Source organism: Acomys russatus, chromosome 26 (genome assembly GCF_903995435.1).
Source record: "Acomys russatus chromosome 26, mAcoRus1.1, whole genome shotgun sequence".
Classification (NCBI taxonomy): domain Eukaryota; kingdom Metazoa; phylum Chordata; class Mammalia; order Rodentia; family Muridae; genus Acomys; species Acomys russatus.
In genome coordinates, this window is record NC_067162.1 from 42,098,017 (window position 1) to 42,115,735 (window position 17,719).

Here is a 17,719-nt window from a genome sequence, read left to right on the forward strand (position 1 = left end):
AAGAGGGGGAGGGAATGGAAGTCTCTCAGGCAAGGTTACCTCCTCCTTAACAACAATGGGCCCTGGAATTGGGATTAAATACGAGCCATGTGACCTCAAAGTAAGCTCACTTCTCTCCAGTTTTCCCAGTGTCTGGCCTTTACCAGAAGTGCAACTGGTGGTCTGCGTGTGTGTGTGTGTGTGTGTGTGTGTGTGTGTATGCTCACTCAAGCATGAGTGTGCAGGAGCACACACTCACGTGTGCATGTGTATGTGCACATGGTATATTGTACCTGGATACATATGTGTAGGGACTGAGGTATCTCCCCAGTCCTTACAGGATGGCTTGGGAGCTGGTGAGTCACAGGTGTGTGGAGTCAGACCCCCCCCCCCCCCCCCCCCCCCCGCCTTGGATAATTGCAGCCTCTCCCAGCCTGAGTTTTCTTGTTTACAAACTGAGTCTAACAGAGGATTGTATAAGTTGTGAGACAGGCGGGGGGGGGGGGGGGGGAGGAACTAGCCCTGGACAGGCTGTTTTCCTGTGTTTTACCTAAGGCAGACAGGGGGTGGGATCAGGGATCAGCTGCTTGACTCCTAAGCTCTCTAGTCTCGGATTTCCTCTCTCGTTATTGCTGCAGAAATAGAAACTTTGTAGGGGCACCATGTTTTCGGGGACTGAGTCCTCCCACCCAGGACAGAGCCCCGAACAGAGTAGGAAGAATCAGGACTGAGCCTAGCCCTAGTCACAAGGAAGTACTGGCAACTGTTCTTAGTTCTATTGTCATTGCTAGGGTCTCTCCCTGGCACAACTGCCCTCTGGCAAGACAGAGGCACCTCCCATCTACCCGCTAAGGAGTCTCTCCGTCTTGGTCCGTTGAGACCTTAGCCTGTCTCAGTTGGCAGGATTCCTCCACGGGCCAAATCAGGGATGCATTCTTTTTAGAATTCACCTTTCAAGCTTCATTGATTACCTGGATAACACAGGGACACACACATACACACACACACACACACACACACACACACACACACACACACACACAGGCACAACACAACACGGGGCACATCCTCCCAAAGGAGATCATCTTTTTATAACTCCAATCTGTCAATCATTACTTGTGTATTCATCCCTCAGGTGAGAAGATTGTTAAACCTGTGTGTTTACTTAGGAGCAAGTTGTGTGTGTGTGTGTGTGTGTGTGTGTGTGTGTGTGTGTGTGTGTGTGTGTGTGTGTGTGTGTGTGTACTGCATTAGGGGAATGAGCAGGTATTTATATCACACTGCACAGTTTAAATTACCTTTTGGGAGCAGTTTCCCTGTATCACTACCACCTTTAACATGCTCGTTCAAAGGGTGCGGGGGCTGTTGTTTCCCCCCTCCCCTCTCGCCTCTCCCTCCATATAAGCCGGGCTGCCTCCAGCTAGCTTTTGCACACACTCTACTTACTGGCCCAGAGCAAGTAAAGAAGACCAGTGGAGAGATGAGTCCGTTTTGCTCTGAGTCAGCATGGCTCTACTTGGCTGTTACTGCCGCGCTGGGGGGCATGCTTCTCTGGAGATCCCAGAGTCCAGGGCAGTGGAAGAGGCAGGCGGGGTGCCTTGCTGGCCTCTGGGGAGGTGCTTGCCTGCTCGGCCTGTCCCTCCTCTGCAGCCTGCTCCTCTTATCGTTATGCTGCTTGCTTCTCCTGTATGTGAGTTCATCCGACCAAGAATTGTTACCCGTGGATCAAAAGGCCGTGCTGGTGACAGGTTAGTGGTCGGTGTTGCTGGGGTTGTCATGGGAAGCAGGACGTGAGACTCTGTCTTGGCGGGATGTTGTCAGTTTTGGCTTGAATGTAAAATACTTAGAGTAAATGATAGACAGCACATATGCAAGGCTGCATTTTAAAATTTAATTTAATTTTTATTTTGTTTTATTTATTTATTTATTTATTTATTTATTTATTTATTTATTTTTGGTGTCCTTTTATTTGGAAATGCTTTTGGAAGGGGCTAGTGGGAAAACGCAAAGCGACAATTGGTCAGGAGCACCTGCCTATACAATGAGTTTGTTAATTTCCTAGGAATAAATATTAATAAGTAAACCGGCATCATGTCCTGTGTGTCGCTGTACCAGGAAACAGCCGGCGGGCTTTTTTCAGGCTTAGGTGTTCTGAGATGACTACTGATCTAGGTTCCAGGTCTGGTCACCCCACCCTGTGTATGTAAGGAAGGTGGCCAGGCCAGCTTTGGGGCAATACTATATGCCTAGGGACTGCAGTGCACTTGGAACCTCTGCAGTTGCCTGGCTGCTATCAGGAATCAGGAACCTCCTGTCCTGTTTGAACCTTTTCTCTACATGTCATTACTATCTTAGTGCTTCTTAATTACATAGAGTTGGCAGTGCATGCCCAAATCTTGCTGCTCATTAGCTGAACTGCCGGCCTCTCTCTCTCTTCTTTTGTGTGTGTTATCCCACAGTAAGTGTGAAGCCAAATTAGATTCCTCTGAGTTGTAAAACGGGTTTGTTTGGTGAGGCTGGGGCTTGGATAAAGCTATAATTAGAATTCTCCAAAGTTATCCTAACCCAGAAAGGCCTGGAAAGAAAAGGAAAGGCCATCAGTACAGTAATCTAGGGAGGAAGTTGTCACCCCTGCATGGGGAAGTCATGACCTCTGGCTGTGGCTCCTAGCTGCCGTGGGGAGCAAAGTCACAGGCTGATGATTCACTGAGAAACGGACTCTAAAGTTCTTGTCCCTTTTTCTATTTTTTGCCTTTTACCTTGAACCCAGTAACACAATTTTTTTCTTGACATGAGTACAGTTTGCTTCTTGCCGGGGTGTGGAAGTACGGGACATGAGCTTCCATGAGTTTAACAGTGAACAGTGGAGTCAGTCAGTGGGGTATTTCCTGTGTGGGTGCCTGGGGTCACCTGGAAGCCTGCATCTGGGGACCTCGGGTTCACCTGAATCCTTAGAGGGCCAGTGGCTGGGAAGAAGGCAGTCTCTGTACCTGAGCAAGCACCCCAGGATTCTGGAATCATCGGTCCAGGTCAAATGTAGCCGTTGCATTCCCCAGTTGGACTAAAGAAGACAGAACCGTCAAGTACCCTGGAGATGTGTCCAGCTCTCTGTCTCTCTGTCTTTATAACGATCAGAAATTAGAGGTTGATCCTGGGTGTCTGGCTGCCTGAGTCACCCTCCATCTTATCCTTCAAGGCAAGGTCTCTCACTGACTCTGGAGCTCAGCGACTGGTTAGACTGGCTTGAGAGTCAGCCCCAGAGATCCTCTTGGTTTTGGCTCCTCAGCTTTTCCTACTGCCCCTAGTTTTTTTTTTAAATGTGGGCGCTGGGATCTGAACTCAGGCAGACATGCGTAAAAAGTCCTTTACCCCCAGAGCTCTCCCCAGCCTCAGCAATCCTGGAAATACAATAGCTATGGCATCCTGCCAGTTGTAGAATCTCCCTGAGGGGCAGAGACTCCAGGAGATCATTTTAAGGTGCAACACTTCTCCAGTTGACCTTTGAGAGGGGCCGTTCCAGCAGCTCCCGAGACAGATGAGAAAACAGGACTTTACTCCTGCTTGTTTGTCTTGTCAGTGTCTAAGTTAAGACAACGGCACAAGCCCGGGGGACTAGCCCCTAAGGGAACTTCTTTGGAATGTTAGAGCATGCCTACAGATATTTGAGAGGCATTAAAATGCCATTTCCTGTCATTTGTACAATGCAAAAACAAGCTTGGCGTTGTCCCTGGGCGGGTTCAAGATCTCTGCTAAATGGAAAAATTTAGGATTTGGGTGGGAGGTCAAGGGTAGAGAACCTTGCCTTGCATGTGCTAAGGTGCAGGTTCAATCCCCAGCCCTGCAAACAAACAAACAAACCAAACCAAAACAAACAAGTTAAGGAACAGCAACAACAACAATGAAACAAAAACAAAAACAAAACAAAACAAAAAACCCCTAAACCAAAACACCTGCCAACCACACAAACTAACAAAACCCAAACCTCTAAATGAAATGGACAAAGTTACAATAAATTTGTGATATCTGAACTCATTAAAAGGATTTTTAAAAAGGATTTATTGTTATTTTTTATCTATGTATGCATGTGGGGGAGGAGTACATGCACTTGAGTGCTGTTGCCCTAAGGTCAGAAGGGGCATCAGAGCTCCTGGATCTGGACTTATAGGTGGTTGTGACTTGATGTTGCCATGGGAACTGAACTCGAGTCCTCTCAAACAGCAGGAAGTACTACTTTGAGCTGTCCTCTCCTGCCCTAAATTACATGTGTGTGTGCGCACTTGTGTCCGTGTGTCCGCGCGTGTGTGTATATGTCCATGTGTGTATGTGTGTCCGTGTGTGTATGTGTATGTGTGTGTGTCTGTGTGTATATGCGTGTGTGTATGTGTGTGTGTGTGTGTGTGTGTGTGTGTGTGTGTGTGTGTGTGTGTGTGTGTGTGTGTACCACAGTGCACATGTTGAGATCAGTGAGCAGCTTTGGGAGTCAGGTCTCTCCTTCCACCATGTACGTCCAGGGGCTTGAACTCAGCTTTTCAAGCTTCTTGGTGAGCACTTCACTTGCTGAACCATCTTATTGTCCCAGAACAAACTACAAAACACACACACACACACACACACACACACACACACACACACACACACACACCAAGAAATCTCCCTGGGTTTAAAAAGCACTGTTTCAGGCAGCCTTGACTTTTAGTGGCTATAGACTAGAGGAAGGAAAGTGACAGTGTGGGAAAAATCACAGGCATTGTTCCTTTACTTGAAAATGCTCTTCAAGACAGATGATGGTGGTGGCACACACCTTTAATCCCAGCACTTGGGAGGCAGAGGCAGAGGCAGAGGCAGAGGCAAAGGCAGAGACAGAGGCAGAGGCAGAGGCAGAGGCAGAGGCAGGTGGATTGCTGTGAGGTTGAGGCCAGCCTGGTCTACAAACTGAGTCTAGGACAGTCAAAGCTACACAGAGAAACCCTGTCTCAAACCCCCCCCCCCCCCTTCAAGAACTGATTGAAACAGGTGGTGGCTGCAATGATGGCTCAGTGGTTTACAACAAGAGTTCCTGCAGAGGACCTGGTTCTAATCCCAGCATCCATGTGGGCTGGCTCACGATGACCTGTAACTTTATCTTAGAGGATGTGACACCCTCTTCTGACCTCACATGTGTATGCCAACACACCTACACATAATTAAAAGTAATAAAAAGAAACTTTAGAAAGAAGTCACCCGGCAGGCAGGGGGATGCAGCTCCGAGGCTGCGGTGCTGGCCTAGCACCCAGAGGCCTTGAGCTCAGTCTCCCACAGCGCAAACCAACCAAACTAAAGCATAGACAGAAATCCAAACAATGTCAGCAGCACAATCTTACTTAAGATAGATACCTCTCCAGAGCAGCCACAATCCGTCATACCTCTTTTGAGTGTCGCAACGTACAGCCGTGAAAGGTGACAGCTGCAAGAGGTGACAGCTGCAGGGGAACACCAAGCAGCATGGAGAGAGCTGCAAAGGCTACCGGAAGACAAGTGAGCTGAGTGTCCAAACATGCTCCTCCCACTTCAGACCCCGATGGCGGCTGGTGGAAAAACTGGGGGGAAAGTATTTTGTAAAAGTAAATGAAAGAAGGAAAGAAGCTGTATAGAGTTTGTAAAGGGCTGGGGTAGAGAACACAGATTTTTTTTTTTTTTTTGGTGATGCCATGGAATTTTTCATGGCATAAAAATATTCAAGAGAGAATCAAGACACAGTGGCTGATGCCTGTAATCTCGGTATGGGAGCTCAAGGTCATCCTTGGATACAGAACATACATGAGGTCAGATACAGAAGACTCTTGTCTCAAACAAACAAAAATTTGAAAGAAGTTGAGTCTGGTGGTACAGGTTTGTAATCCCAACTATTCGGTCTGTGGAGGCAAGGGGATTACAAGCTAGTAAAATTTTATCTCAAACTAAAAAGGAAAAATAAGATCTGGGAATATGGCTGAGGCCCTAGCTTCCGTTCCTAGTGCTGAGAAAAGGAAAACAAAAGATGAACATGGGCTATTTAAAGAGAGATAACATTAAATGGATCTGCTCACTTTGGTTTCTATTTAATTACGGTCCTAAGTGAAGGACAATTACAAACTCAACTTTGCAACAATATCCTTTCCCTCTTTGAGTCCTTTGTTTCATTTCCTTGTGATATTCAAAGCTACTTTGCCTCTGAAACAATCTAATTATATTAAACATGCAGAGAATGTTTGAATATGTTTGTCTCCAAGGTATCCTGAAACTATAATGGTCATTTGAGTTTTTAAATGACTGTAAAATTGGTGAAGAGCGGATCAGTATGATTGAAAGAACAAAACAAAACACTCAAGCACCAAAAGATGGAAAAACATCTGAAGCCAGAAGCTCATGACTTGGGTCCAGTGCCTACCCCACTTGAGGGTTGGATTCTGATAGGAAGGCCCCAAGGCAAGGGTTAGAGAGGTTTTCTTTTTTCTTTTTCTTTTCTTTTCTTTCTTTAAAAAATGTTTTTTTTTTTCTTCAGGGATTTCCTTTCTTATTTTCCTTCCTTCCTTCCTTCCTTCTTCCTTCCTTCCTTCCTTCCTTTCTTTTTTTAGAGAGGTTTTCAAGGAGCAAGGTGGGCAGAGAAAGGGTGAGACCACGTGAAGAAGTCCTCTGAGGGTCACTTCAGCTTGGTCACCCTACACAGATGTGAGTCACCTCTCAGAGCTGCCCAGACTGGCTATCAGGAATCTGTGGTCTTTGTTATCACCACTCCTGTCAAACATTAGACAAGGGCAGTGCTGTTCTCTGCCACTTAGCTTCGGAGCACTTTGGCCTCCAGTGATCAGCAGTGGTGACTATAACACCCTGGGGACAGCCCTCAGACTTGGGGTGGTAGATGCTGGCTGCTGGAAGAAGAAGTGAACCATGAGCCCATGCGCACACACGAAAGGGCTCCAGGGACATTTATTTGTCACAAGCATGTTTTTTGAATCATGTGTCTTTGGGCCTCTGTTAGCAGATTTTCCTCTTCTGCTTTCCACGGTAGACTGGAAATATTACTTAGACACACACAGCATATTCTCACAGGCAGAGGTACAGAGGTATCGGGGTCAGGGACAGTGAGAGAACTGTGTGCTGGACTGGCGAGAAGAAGGTCTGAGGAGTGGTCAGGAAGAAAAAAAGTAGGAAAAAAACAAAGCAAAGGAAAAAATGACGTGTAAACAGAGAGAGGGACCAGTCTTTTATCTATTCAATGTGTGTGTGTGTGTACGTGTGTTCACATGTGTACAGGTGCATATGTATGGAGGTCAGAGGTCAGCTTTGGGCGTCATTCTTCAGGAGGAGCTATCTTTTAAAAAAGATTTACTTATTTGTGTGTGTGTGTGTGTGTGTGTGTGTGTATCTGTCTGTCTTTGTGCATGTGTTCAGGTTTCTGGCAGAGGGCAGAAGATGTTATCAGAGTCTCTGGAACTGCAGTTATAAATTCTTGTGAGCCTACTGACCTGGGTGCTGGGACTCAAACAGGGGTCCTCTGGAACAGCAGCCAGTGTTCTTAACTTCCGAGCCATTTCTCCAGTGCCTCAATAAATATGTACTGAGAATACGGTGTGGGCCATCATCTGTTTTCTAGGAGCAATGGGGCAGGAGATTTTGAAGGGCATGCAATGCAACCAGTCCTCCTCCTAACCCTTGACCTTAGACCCACTTGGGCTGGGCATCCCCGGCCCCCCTGCTCATGTGAGACTGTGTCTCTTGATCCTCAGATCCTTCTGGGCTTGGTGGCACAAGTGCAGGCAACTTTTGATTTCCACCTTCATGCTCTCACCAGTCAGACTTGTCTTTCTCAAGCACCTTGATTGTTCCCTACTGATTCTGTGTATCTGAGATGCTTTAAAATCCAGTCAACAGACATGGCTACACCTGACTGCAGCTATGAGATGAGCAAGTACCACCAGGGGAGTACCCATGGTGTTTTGCAGCCCACCATGGGCAGGTCTTGTGTGCATGTGCAGGGGCGGGAAGCTGGGGAAGGCTTGACAAAGGCAGAGCATCCTTAAGAATCCAAAGTAGCTTCTAGAGTATTCTAAAGTGCTTAGGTAAGTTGCTCCATGCATTCAGCTGGCTCTCTCCACAAAGTTTGCTTTATTAGATATTTTACAAATTGAAAATTTCAAAACTTGATACAACCTAAGATGGATCCAGGAAGAGAAATAGATTTATTTTAAGCAAAGATCTCTCTCTCTCTCTCTCTTTTTTTTCTTCTTCTTATTGTTCCAAACGAAGGATCCAAGTTATGGCGACATCTTCTAGGAGTTACAGTGGAGGTTCTATAAGTTGAATGCTCTTGGTGTCACCTTGGGATTTGGGCTCTTTTGAATTTAAAAATAGATTATTAAAAGGTAAAGAAATTGAGTAAAAGTAGAGAATAATGATCTATGATCAGAGCTTTCCAAGTTCTGGTGTGTATGTGTGTGTGTGTGTGCGCGCGCGCGTGCATGTGTATGTGTTGCTGGGAATTGAACCCAGGACTTCATGGTAGAGATGAACTCTACCCCTGAGCCATACCCCTAAATCTGAACAATTATTTTCCTAGGCACTATAGCTGAGGTTTTTTTCTTTTTCTTTTTCTTTTTCTTTTTCTATGAGAGCCTTATAGAACAAAATCTGTCAAACAGCATTGTAAGCTGCCTGAAGGCAGGACCCAGGTCTCTTCTATGTTTGTGCCACCTTTCTCAGAGAGGATCACATTAGACCCAATACAATGTCAGTGAGTGAATGAGTGTGAAGGAATGGCCCTGCACCAGTGAAACGCCCTCAACCCTTTGTGATAGATAGCATTACCCTGTCTGACCACTTGCTTAGTCTTGAACCACTTGGTTCTCCTTGCTGTGGCCACCTGTACAGAAAGGGCAGTGTGACATGGCCTTACTCGTGGAGGACCCATTGTTCTGTGGTGATTTAATTGTTGGTATGTTCCAGACAAGATTTTGTGTGGGCTTGGTTCTAAGCATGCTCTTACTTACTCAGGTTGTGACATGAATAGAAGCGCCTTTGTCCCCCACTGGGCTCTGAAGATGCTCTGCACCGTCTCTAGGGCTTTTCTAATTATCCGAGTTTGACTTCTGCTCCAGCTCTGTCAACCATAGTCTCCTTCCATGCGTGGCTGCCTCTGCCTACCAGGACTCCCTTGATTCTTTGAGGTTCTTTTGGGTTCTTCTGAAATAACCTCTGTGGCTTTGTCCTTTGTCCTCTGATTTTTCTGGATCCTCTACCACATGGCAAAGCCTCACCAGGCTGTGTCCTCGGTATGTGGTCTGGTCAAGCTGCAGTTCTGTGCACTTGATGCTCCTTCTTTGGAAGTCACATGACCTAATTTCACTCGTGTGATCACTTTCTAAACAGCTATGAACTTTCTAAACAGCTATGAACTTTCTATTTTAGCACCTAGTACAGATCAGACAATTCCTAAAACCATAGCATGCCCTACCCTTTTCCTAAGTTTCTGCCGACCAGGCAAGCCTTCGGCGAGGGAAGAGCTTGGCTGCGCCACTCATTAATGCTGCTTCCCTATTGGCTTTCTTCGTTGTTGCTCTGATCATTTATTTGCCTGCATTCTGGCCATTTCCTTGGCTGGGCAAGCTCCCTTTCTGTCGCTAGCTTGTTTTTTCAGGTCTTGACCCAATCTGGGCTTTTGCTTACAGATGCTTTTCTTATACATCCGGGGTTTAGATCCTTGCCTGTGTACTGCGACAGCTTTTGGCTGTTTTCTTTTAAGCCCTGTTTCATCTGAGAGCTCCTGAGTGACCAGGGCTATCATCAACCTCTGACATGGAGGGGAGAAGGAATGGGCTGAGCGGGGGCCTCTGGCTGCCAGGCACCAAGAGTACTCACTCACCAGAGAGACTTGCTTCAGTCAAGGACAGAAGAAGAAGCCTCACGGTAAAAACCAATGCTTCCTGTTGGTCCCAGACATCACTGGTGATGAGCTATTTGGAGAGTGAAGTGGAGTGTCCCAGATGTTTGGCACAGTCTACGGCCATACAACACCTGCTCAGAGAATATCACCATAGGAAGCCAGCTAAGACAAAGGATGGCAAGGTAGAGAGAGACAGAGAGGCAAACAGAGATACAGAGGCAGGGACAGGGAGAACAAAGCTACTAGCTGTTTTCTGGGCTGAGAAAGGTGTCCTCTTGCTCTGAACCATGCTTTTCCTGCCAACGCCCTGGTTTGCTCACTCACCACCTGTACCAACATTCTCAGAGTATTGGCTTTTCTTTCTCCTTCCCCTTGAACACCTTGTTGTGGACTCAGGGGAAAGTTTGGCTCCCAAGGGAATATTTGGTAACCTGCGGTTAGAACTGAGAAGCGTGGGGACATGCCACATCTAGTGGCAAGACTGGACCTCTGCCAGAACCTCCTACAGTGGCACAGAGTGGTCTCGGCACAAAGCACAGTGTGACCTCAGCTTTGAAGTACTTTGACCTACAATAAGAGCCCTATAGACCAGGGGCCACGGTATGCACATGGATCGATGGATCCCCAGGAGCCCCAGGGATAAAGCACTCCCATGATGGGCACCCAAACATAATAAAGAAAGTTGGAACCAGTTGACCTCAAAGAATAGGACAGATGCTGGGACAGCTGAGTACTCTTGGCCCAGGGCACTGGAGGGAATTTGGAAAGAAAGTTCACACATTGGGTGTGGTGGCTCATGCCCACAATCCCATTACACGGCAGGACGAAGCTGTGGGGCCTCACTAGAGATCGGCATTGCTACAAATACCAAAGTCTGAGAACGCAAGGAAGGACTGGGCTACAGAACACACAAGACTCTGAGCGGCTCATTGTTTTGACAGAATCCAGCCAAGAGCTGAAGCAAGAGACAGAACTTTAAGCAGTCACAAGACAGGAATGGCTCCTCTGTAATCTCTTTTAATGATGGGCCTCTCAGCCCACCATGGGCCACTGAGCATACTTTGATCACCTCGAGGCAGCTCGAACTTGCTGTCCATCAACCCTCACCATGTGTCAGGCCAGTGGTTCCCAACCTGTGGGTCACGACCCCTTTAGGGGTTTCATATGAGACATCCTGCGTATCACATATTTACAATATGATGCACAACAGTAGGAAAATGACAGTTAGGAAGTAGCAAGAAATGGTTTTATGGTTGGGGGCGGGAGGGGTCACCACCACATGAGGAACTGTCTTAAAGGGTCACAGCATTAGGAAAGTTGAGAACCACTGTGTTAGACTCACTGTGTGGGCAGTGGTGTTTAAGTGCGCTTGTGCTTGGATACCCATTCCTAGAACTCCAGATTTCCTGATCTCAGGCGTGGGCCTGGACATCATTGTTGAATCCCTGGTAGGAATTAAAGATGTCACTAGACCTGCACGGAGAATGCAGCAGTGCTCAAAGTTTTATACAAGCCATTTCTCTCCCTAATCCCATACATACCCAATTTCACTGGGTAGGTCCAGCTAGTCACAACTGAGGCTGAGATCCTGATGTGACGGGGCCTCCCTGTGGTGGCTAAGGGGGTTAACTGTCAACTTGACCCATCTAGAATTACCTGTGAGATGGGCTTCTGGGGATCACCTTGGGCTGTACAAAAAGTAGAACCCAGGCTCAGCACTACGGCACATCCATTACTTCCTGTCTCTTGCCTGGATGCTATGTGACCAGTGGCTTCTGCCTTGACATCATCATGGTAGACTGTGCCCTGGAACTCTGAGGCACAAACAACTCTTCCTCCTCCAGCTTGTTTTTACTGAGGTGTTTTGCCACAGTGCCATTTGTTGCTGTTGCTACGATAAAACACCGTGACCCAAAGCAGGTTCTAAAAGGAAGAGTTTATCTGGCCTTACAGTTCCACCATCCTGGTGGGGAGGCATAGCAGCAAGCGGCAGACATGGTGGCTGGAGTAAGGAGCTGAGAGCTCACACCTCATCTGTGAGCATGAAGCCGGGTGCTGACTAGAAGTAGAGTGAGGATTTAAAAGCTCTCAGAGCCTGCTGATAGTGACACACTTCCTCTGGTGAGGCTGCACCTCCTAAACCTCTCCAAATAGCACCACCAAACAGGAGCCAACTATCCAAGTACCTGAGCCAATGGGGGACATTGGAAATTAAAATGGCTATACCCAGCAACAGGGAAAGAAGCTAAGACACCCGCCCCCATGAAGCTTATGATTAGGGTTCCTAAGTGGGTCTTGCCACCCAGTTACCTTTGGTGCCTATTGGTTTACTCCTCTGTTGTACCCATTGTCCCAGAATGCATCTGGGATCGCCTTCTGCTTCCCACCTTCATTGCTTTTGGTCTAGTCAAACCTTCCCCAAGCTCCTCCTTGGTTGTTGGAATTCCATAGTTGTGTCTTTAATACAGTCTATGCAGAATACCTACAGTGTCCACTGTCATAAAGTGTCTAAGATCAGAAGGCTTCCTTATCAAGCATTTCCTCCTCATGCCTTTCATTTGGGTTTGCCATTGCCCAGGGCAACCTTGTTGGCTCAAGGCCCTGGCTCTAAAGCCAGTGTGTGCTGCTCCTTTCCTCATGCGAGGAACCCAGAATGTGACTTTCCTGCCTTCTTATCTTCTTCAAAATCAGGATTTCTCAACCTTGGCACTATGGCTATTCTGAGCTGGAAAATGCTTCACGTTTGCGTCTGCTCACGTCATCTATTACTTGGACTCAATGGAGACCAATAGCACTCTCCTTCCCCACTGGAGAGGATCAAAAAGTGTTCTGTGGACAATGTCTCCCAAATCATTGCTAGTGGAGACCTAATGGATTAAGTGTCTGCCTCTTGAGCAAGTACCCTTTGATCGCTAGGTGTCAGGCCTTTTTACTTTCCATATCCATACTGTTTGTTATGGTTGCAGGACTTCCCTCACATTGAAATATTATAACAGACAACTAGGAAGTGTCAATGCGCCATTCATGTGACTACCTCAAATACTTCATTCTGCTCCATACGGAAACTATTGAACACACGTCCTGTTCTAGTTTCATTTCTGTTGCTATGGTAGAATCTGGCCAAAAGCAACTTAGGTGAGGAAAGGGTTTATTTGGCTTAAACTTCCAGGTCACATCCAGTCCATCACTGAGGAAAGTCAGGGTAGGAATTTAAGACAGAAACTCAAAGCAGAAGCCATGGGAGAATACTGCTTGTTGGCTTGCTCTCTGGCTTACTAAGGCTTGTGCTCAGCTAGCTTCTTTACAGAGCCCAGGGCCACCTGCTTAGGGAATGCTGCTGCTGCTCGAAGTGGGCTGGGCACTGGTACATCCATTAACAGTTCAGGCAATCCCCAACAGACAGGACCACAGAACCACCTGCTAAGGACAGTTACTCAACAGGGATTTTGTGGGGGAAATCATTCTAGACTGTGTCAAAGTTGGGAGCTAATGCTAGTGGTGACACTTCCTGACACACACAGTAGGTACTGAGAACTGGGCACTGAATTAACACAGGCGTGCAGAAATGAACGCCCTGGCATACAGGAGCTATTTGAGTGGTCAGGTACATTTATCAGGTGATAATGATGATCTATTACAGCACCAAGGACATGTAGTTTGGAGTCAAGGAGTTCCAGTTTAACAGCTCTGCCACCTACACCAGGGGCGTGGCCGGGCACAATGTAAATAACAATCTGGAGCCTCCATTCATCTGCTACTTGGAGATGGTGCCTTGGAGAGTGCACCTAGCTAGTTAGTCTTCCTTGCTGGCTCCCAGACCCCAGGTGGTCTGGCTGGGTTTCCTTCTGCTCCTCATCAAGCCTTGCCAATGCCAGGGGCAGGCTCACAGTGTACCCTCAGCACCTTGGACACACAGTGCCAACTGTAAAACCAATACTTAGGAAATGCCCTTGGACCAGCATAATTAGGGCATCAAATTGTATTTGTGATTTAATGGCATCACCTTGGGCAGTTGTCTGTTGAGGCAGTGCCCATGGGGCAGGTCCTAGGAGACATGACCAGAATAAGTCCCCCTGTGACAAGAATGGGTCTGGAGAGAACATGTTACATTTCGGATTCTTGCGGAACCCCAGGAAGCCAGGGCGGGATCTTTTCGGCTCTGTTTTCTTCTTCTGTGTCAGCTTTTGCAAACGGTGGGTTTAGTGAAGCTGCTGCCTGTTCACCTCTTAGATGCAAGAAGTTGCATAGCAAGAACAACCTCCCACCCCAGGACAGTATGAGGAGAACTTCAAAAATCCAAAATTCTGGTGAGAGATCATAGTAAGAAGAGCGGCCAGTGGGTTCCAGCTCACTCACGGCATAATCCCCTTGGGAGAGCTCGTCACCCCTTTGAGTTCTTCTACCTGCTCAGAAACCCAGCTGAGGAACACAGTGCCTCAGACTATACCTTTCTGTTAGGTTGGCTCATCCAACTCCCATTGGGCCAGTAAGTGGCAAAGCTGGGGTCTGAATTGAGGTCCTAGTCACCTTTCTAATTCTTTTTTCTCCACCTCTCTAATTCTTATGCTCAAAGCTCATAACCGATCGAAACTCACTCCATTCTCTTAGCTTGCATGGGGTTTGTAGTCCACCCAGATCCCATGCAGTAGGGAAAGGTGAGGTCTGAATTCATTCCAGACAGTTGCTTCTGTAAGAAATTGCACACTGGGTGTCCCTTATAAAAAGGTGATTTCAGGATATTTGTATATATACAATGAGATATCTTTCAGGTGGGACCTAAGTTCAAATAAGAAATTCATTCATTTTTTTCATATGTTAGACACACAGCCTGAAGGCAGTTTTTATACAATGATGTACTGTGTGCCTGTCTGTGTCCCGGCTGCCATCTGTCACATAAAGCCATGAGTGACATTTTCCACTTGTGGCTTTATGTTGATATTTGAGAAGTTTTGGAGTTTGGAGTAACTTGGATCTCTGCCTTTGAGGCTGGAATTGCCTCACCTATACCCCAGATCGCTGGCTTAACATTACAGGTATTCTCCTCAGAGTCCCAGAGGCAGAAAACATGAAATTAAGTTATTGGCAGGACCACATGCCCTCTGAAAGCTACAGACAGAAGACCTTCCTTGCCAGCGCCAGTTTCTGCTAGCCCTCGTGACCCCTCACTTACAACTGCAGCTGTTCAGTCTCTACCTCCACTTCCCCCTTAGCTATCTTCCCCACAGGTCTGGGCACAACGTTCCATTCTCTCTGTCTCTCTCTCTGTCTCTCTGTCTCTCTCTTTGTCTCTCTCTGTCTCTCTGTCTGTCTGTCTGTCTCTCTCTCTCTCTCTCTCTCTCTCTCTCCTTCTCCCTCTTCTTTTGTGGAGACAACATGTCATGTAGACCAAGCTGGCCTTGAATTTGCTCTGTAGCCAAGAATGACCTTGAATTTTTGGTCCTCCTGTTTCTACCCCTCTGAGTGCTAGGATTGCAGGAGTGGAAACCAGGGCTTTGTGCACGATAGATAAATGGCCTACCAACTGATACACATCCTTAGACCCAATTCTTTTCTTTTCTTTTTCTTTTTTTTTTATACAGAGATACCAGACATATTAGCATAAGGACCCATTCAATTGCAGTAAGACTTTCCTCAGTGATAAACTGCGATCCAGGAGTGTAAGCCAAATAATCCCTTCCCTCCCTCAGTTATGTCCCTCCCTCAATTATGATAGCAACTACCGTGCTCCCTCATAAGGTCACATTCTGAAGCGTTGCAAGATACAGTTAAACTCACAACACCTCCTCCCAGGCCATAGCAGGGTTCTGTAACCAGAAGGAGGCTGTGTTTGTGCGTTGAGGGCTAGATTCTGGGCAGATGTGTTGTTGGCTATGGACACATCCATGCTGCATCCGTTTATACAATCTCTGCCGTTGTCTTCACCCTCCTTTCTATGTTTGAAGTTGGCCTCTGCCAACCGGAAACTTGGGGGAACGCTTGACTCTAGACTGCAAACAGGGAAGACCTCCCTTCCCTCCCTCCATCACCCTGTAGCAGTGGTTCTCAACCTGCCCGGTTGCGACCCCCAAAACACCGCGGTGAAACACCGAGATTTACATTATGATTTACAACAGTAGCAAAATTATGGTTATGAAGTAGCAACGAAAATGCTTTTATGGTTGTGGGGGGGAGGGGAGGGCATCACAACATGAGGAGCTATATTAAAGGGTCACGGCGTTAGGAAGGCCGAGAACTGCCATTATATGGTTTCTTCCCTGGAGGTGATATTGTAGTTTCTTTGGGCTCCTCCTGTTGCCTCTGCAGGATTTGGCAAAGAGAACCTGACTGCACGCACTCCCCCCAAAGTTTCTGCTGTCCTTTGACCTCTCCTGGCTTTGTTGTTGCTGTTGAGACAGGGTCTCCTGTTGCCAGGAACAGGCCTCAGATTTGCTGTGGTTGAGGGTAATTGAATTTCCGATTCGGCTCTGTAGCTGTGTACCAACACACCTGGTTACACGCTGCTGGGGCTCAAACCCAGGGCTTTTGTTTTGTTTTGTTTTCCCCACGGAAGGCTTGTGCTACATCCCCAACTCTTCCTGCATCTCGATGCCCCCTCCTTCTCCTCCTCCTCTTCTTCATCCTCCTTCCCTTCTCTTCTACCTTCCTCTCCCCCTCCTCCCCATCCTCCTCCTCCTGCATTTTTCATTAAACTTCCCTCAACTCATCCAATCTGACCTTATTTACAACAGAGTCTCTGACCAGCACAGCAGCCCACACAAGCATCAAGCATTGTCCTCTCTTCTTGCAAGGAAGGTTGACTGCTAGTATTCCTTGGCTGCCTAAATGTCTTGCTAATGCCAGGGCAGTGGAACATGGTCCTGACTTCTGGTTCTCACTGTTCCAGCAGTGCTGAACCAGGCTCCATTCGTTAATCTAACCTGCTTTCTAAGAAATTCCTCTCTTAGGAGCACAGGCCCTTGGCTCTGTGGAAGGTACTGAAGCTACTACGGACATAAGGAGGCCAAGATAAGAGGGACCTGCACTTCATGGGAAGGAGCCAGAACCTCAAATATTCCAGTCAGGAACGAGCTGGAGGAAGCTGGGTTCCCAACAGGTTATGGCTGACCTGCCTCTTGTATTGCATACAGAAGAGAGTATTGACTTATCACCACTTTTCGTCATCCTGAGTGAGAGATAACAAGAGATCAACAATGAAGACAAAGTGTATCACAGGAGTGGAGAAGGCACAGAGCCAGAGCTAGAGCCGGCAGGTCACACTGCACCCTGAATCACATCAAGGAAGGCAGGAAGTGGAGCCAGACTATAAAAATCTCAGAGCCCATCCCTAGGGAGCCATTTTCCTCCGTCAAGACCCTTCATCCTAAAACAGTGCCACCGTTCGGGAAGCAAGTGCTCCAAGGCATAAGGAAATGGGAGACATCTCATGCTCAAAGCACGACCCCAGGAGGGGTGGAGCACCCTTACGACCCCAGCACTAGGGAATTCCCTGTGGTAGCCTGAGACCCAGTTGTGTGACCCAGGAAGACAGAGCTCTGGGAAGGAGTTAACTTTAGACAAGATAATGGTGGGACCCTATGACAGTTTTAGTGCCCTTTTAAAAAAGACAGACACCACCAAGTGCTTGATTTTTCTCTATCTCCCTTTTCCACTTGAGGAGGTTGTCATCTCCAAGGTAAGAAGAGATCTCATGCATGCCAAAACTTAACCACACTCCACCCTCCACTCAGACTTCCATTCTCCGGAACCATGCAAGAGTAGATTTCTATTGTCCAATCCACGTGATGGTATTGTTTTTTATTGCAGGTGGAGTCAATGAACGCATGTAGAGGCCACTAGTTCACT

The 17,719-nt window shown here is 47.2% G+C and overlaps 1 protein-coding gene across 1 annotated transcript in view; it reads left to right on the plus strand.

Annotated features, from left to right (window-relative positions):
* The first annotated feature begins 1,261 nt into the window (after window positions 1–1,261).
* Window positions 1,262–17,719, plus strand: part of Hsd17b2 (hydroxysteroid 17-beta dehydrogenase 2) — a 56,621-nt gene continuing 40,163 nt past the window's right edge. Inside the window, exon 1 of the mRNA XM_051168745.1 lies at window positions 1,262–1,727. Within this exon, the coding sequence (XP_051024702.1) occupies window positions 1,460–1,727 (268 nt within the window). The 5' untranslated portion in view covers window positions 1,262–1,459. The remainder of the gene's footprint in view (window positions 1,728–17,719) is intronic.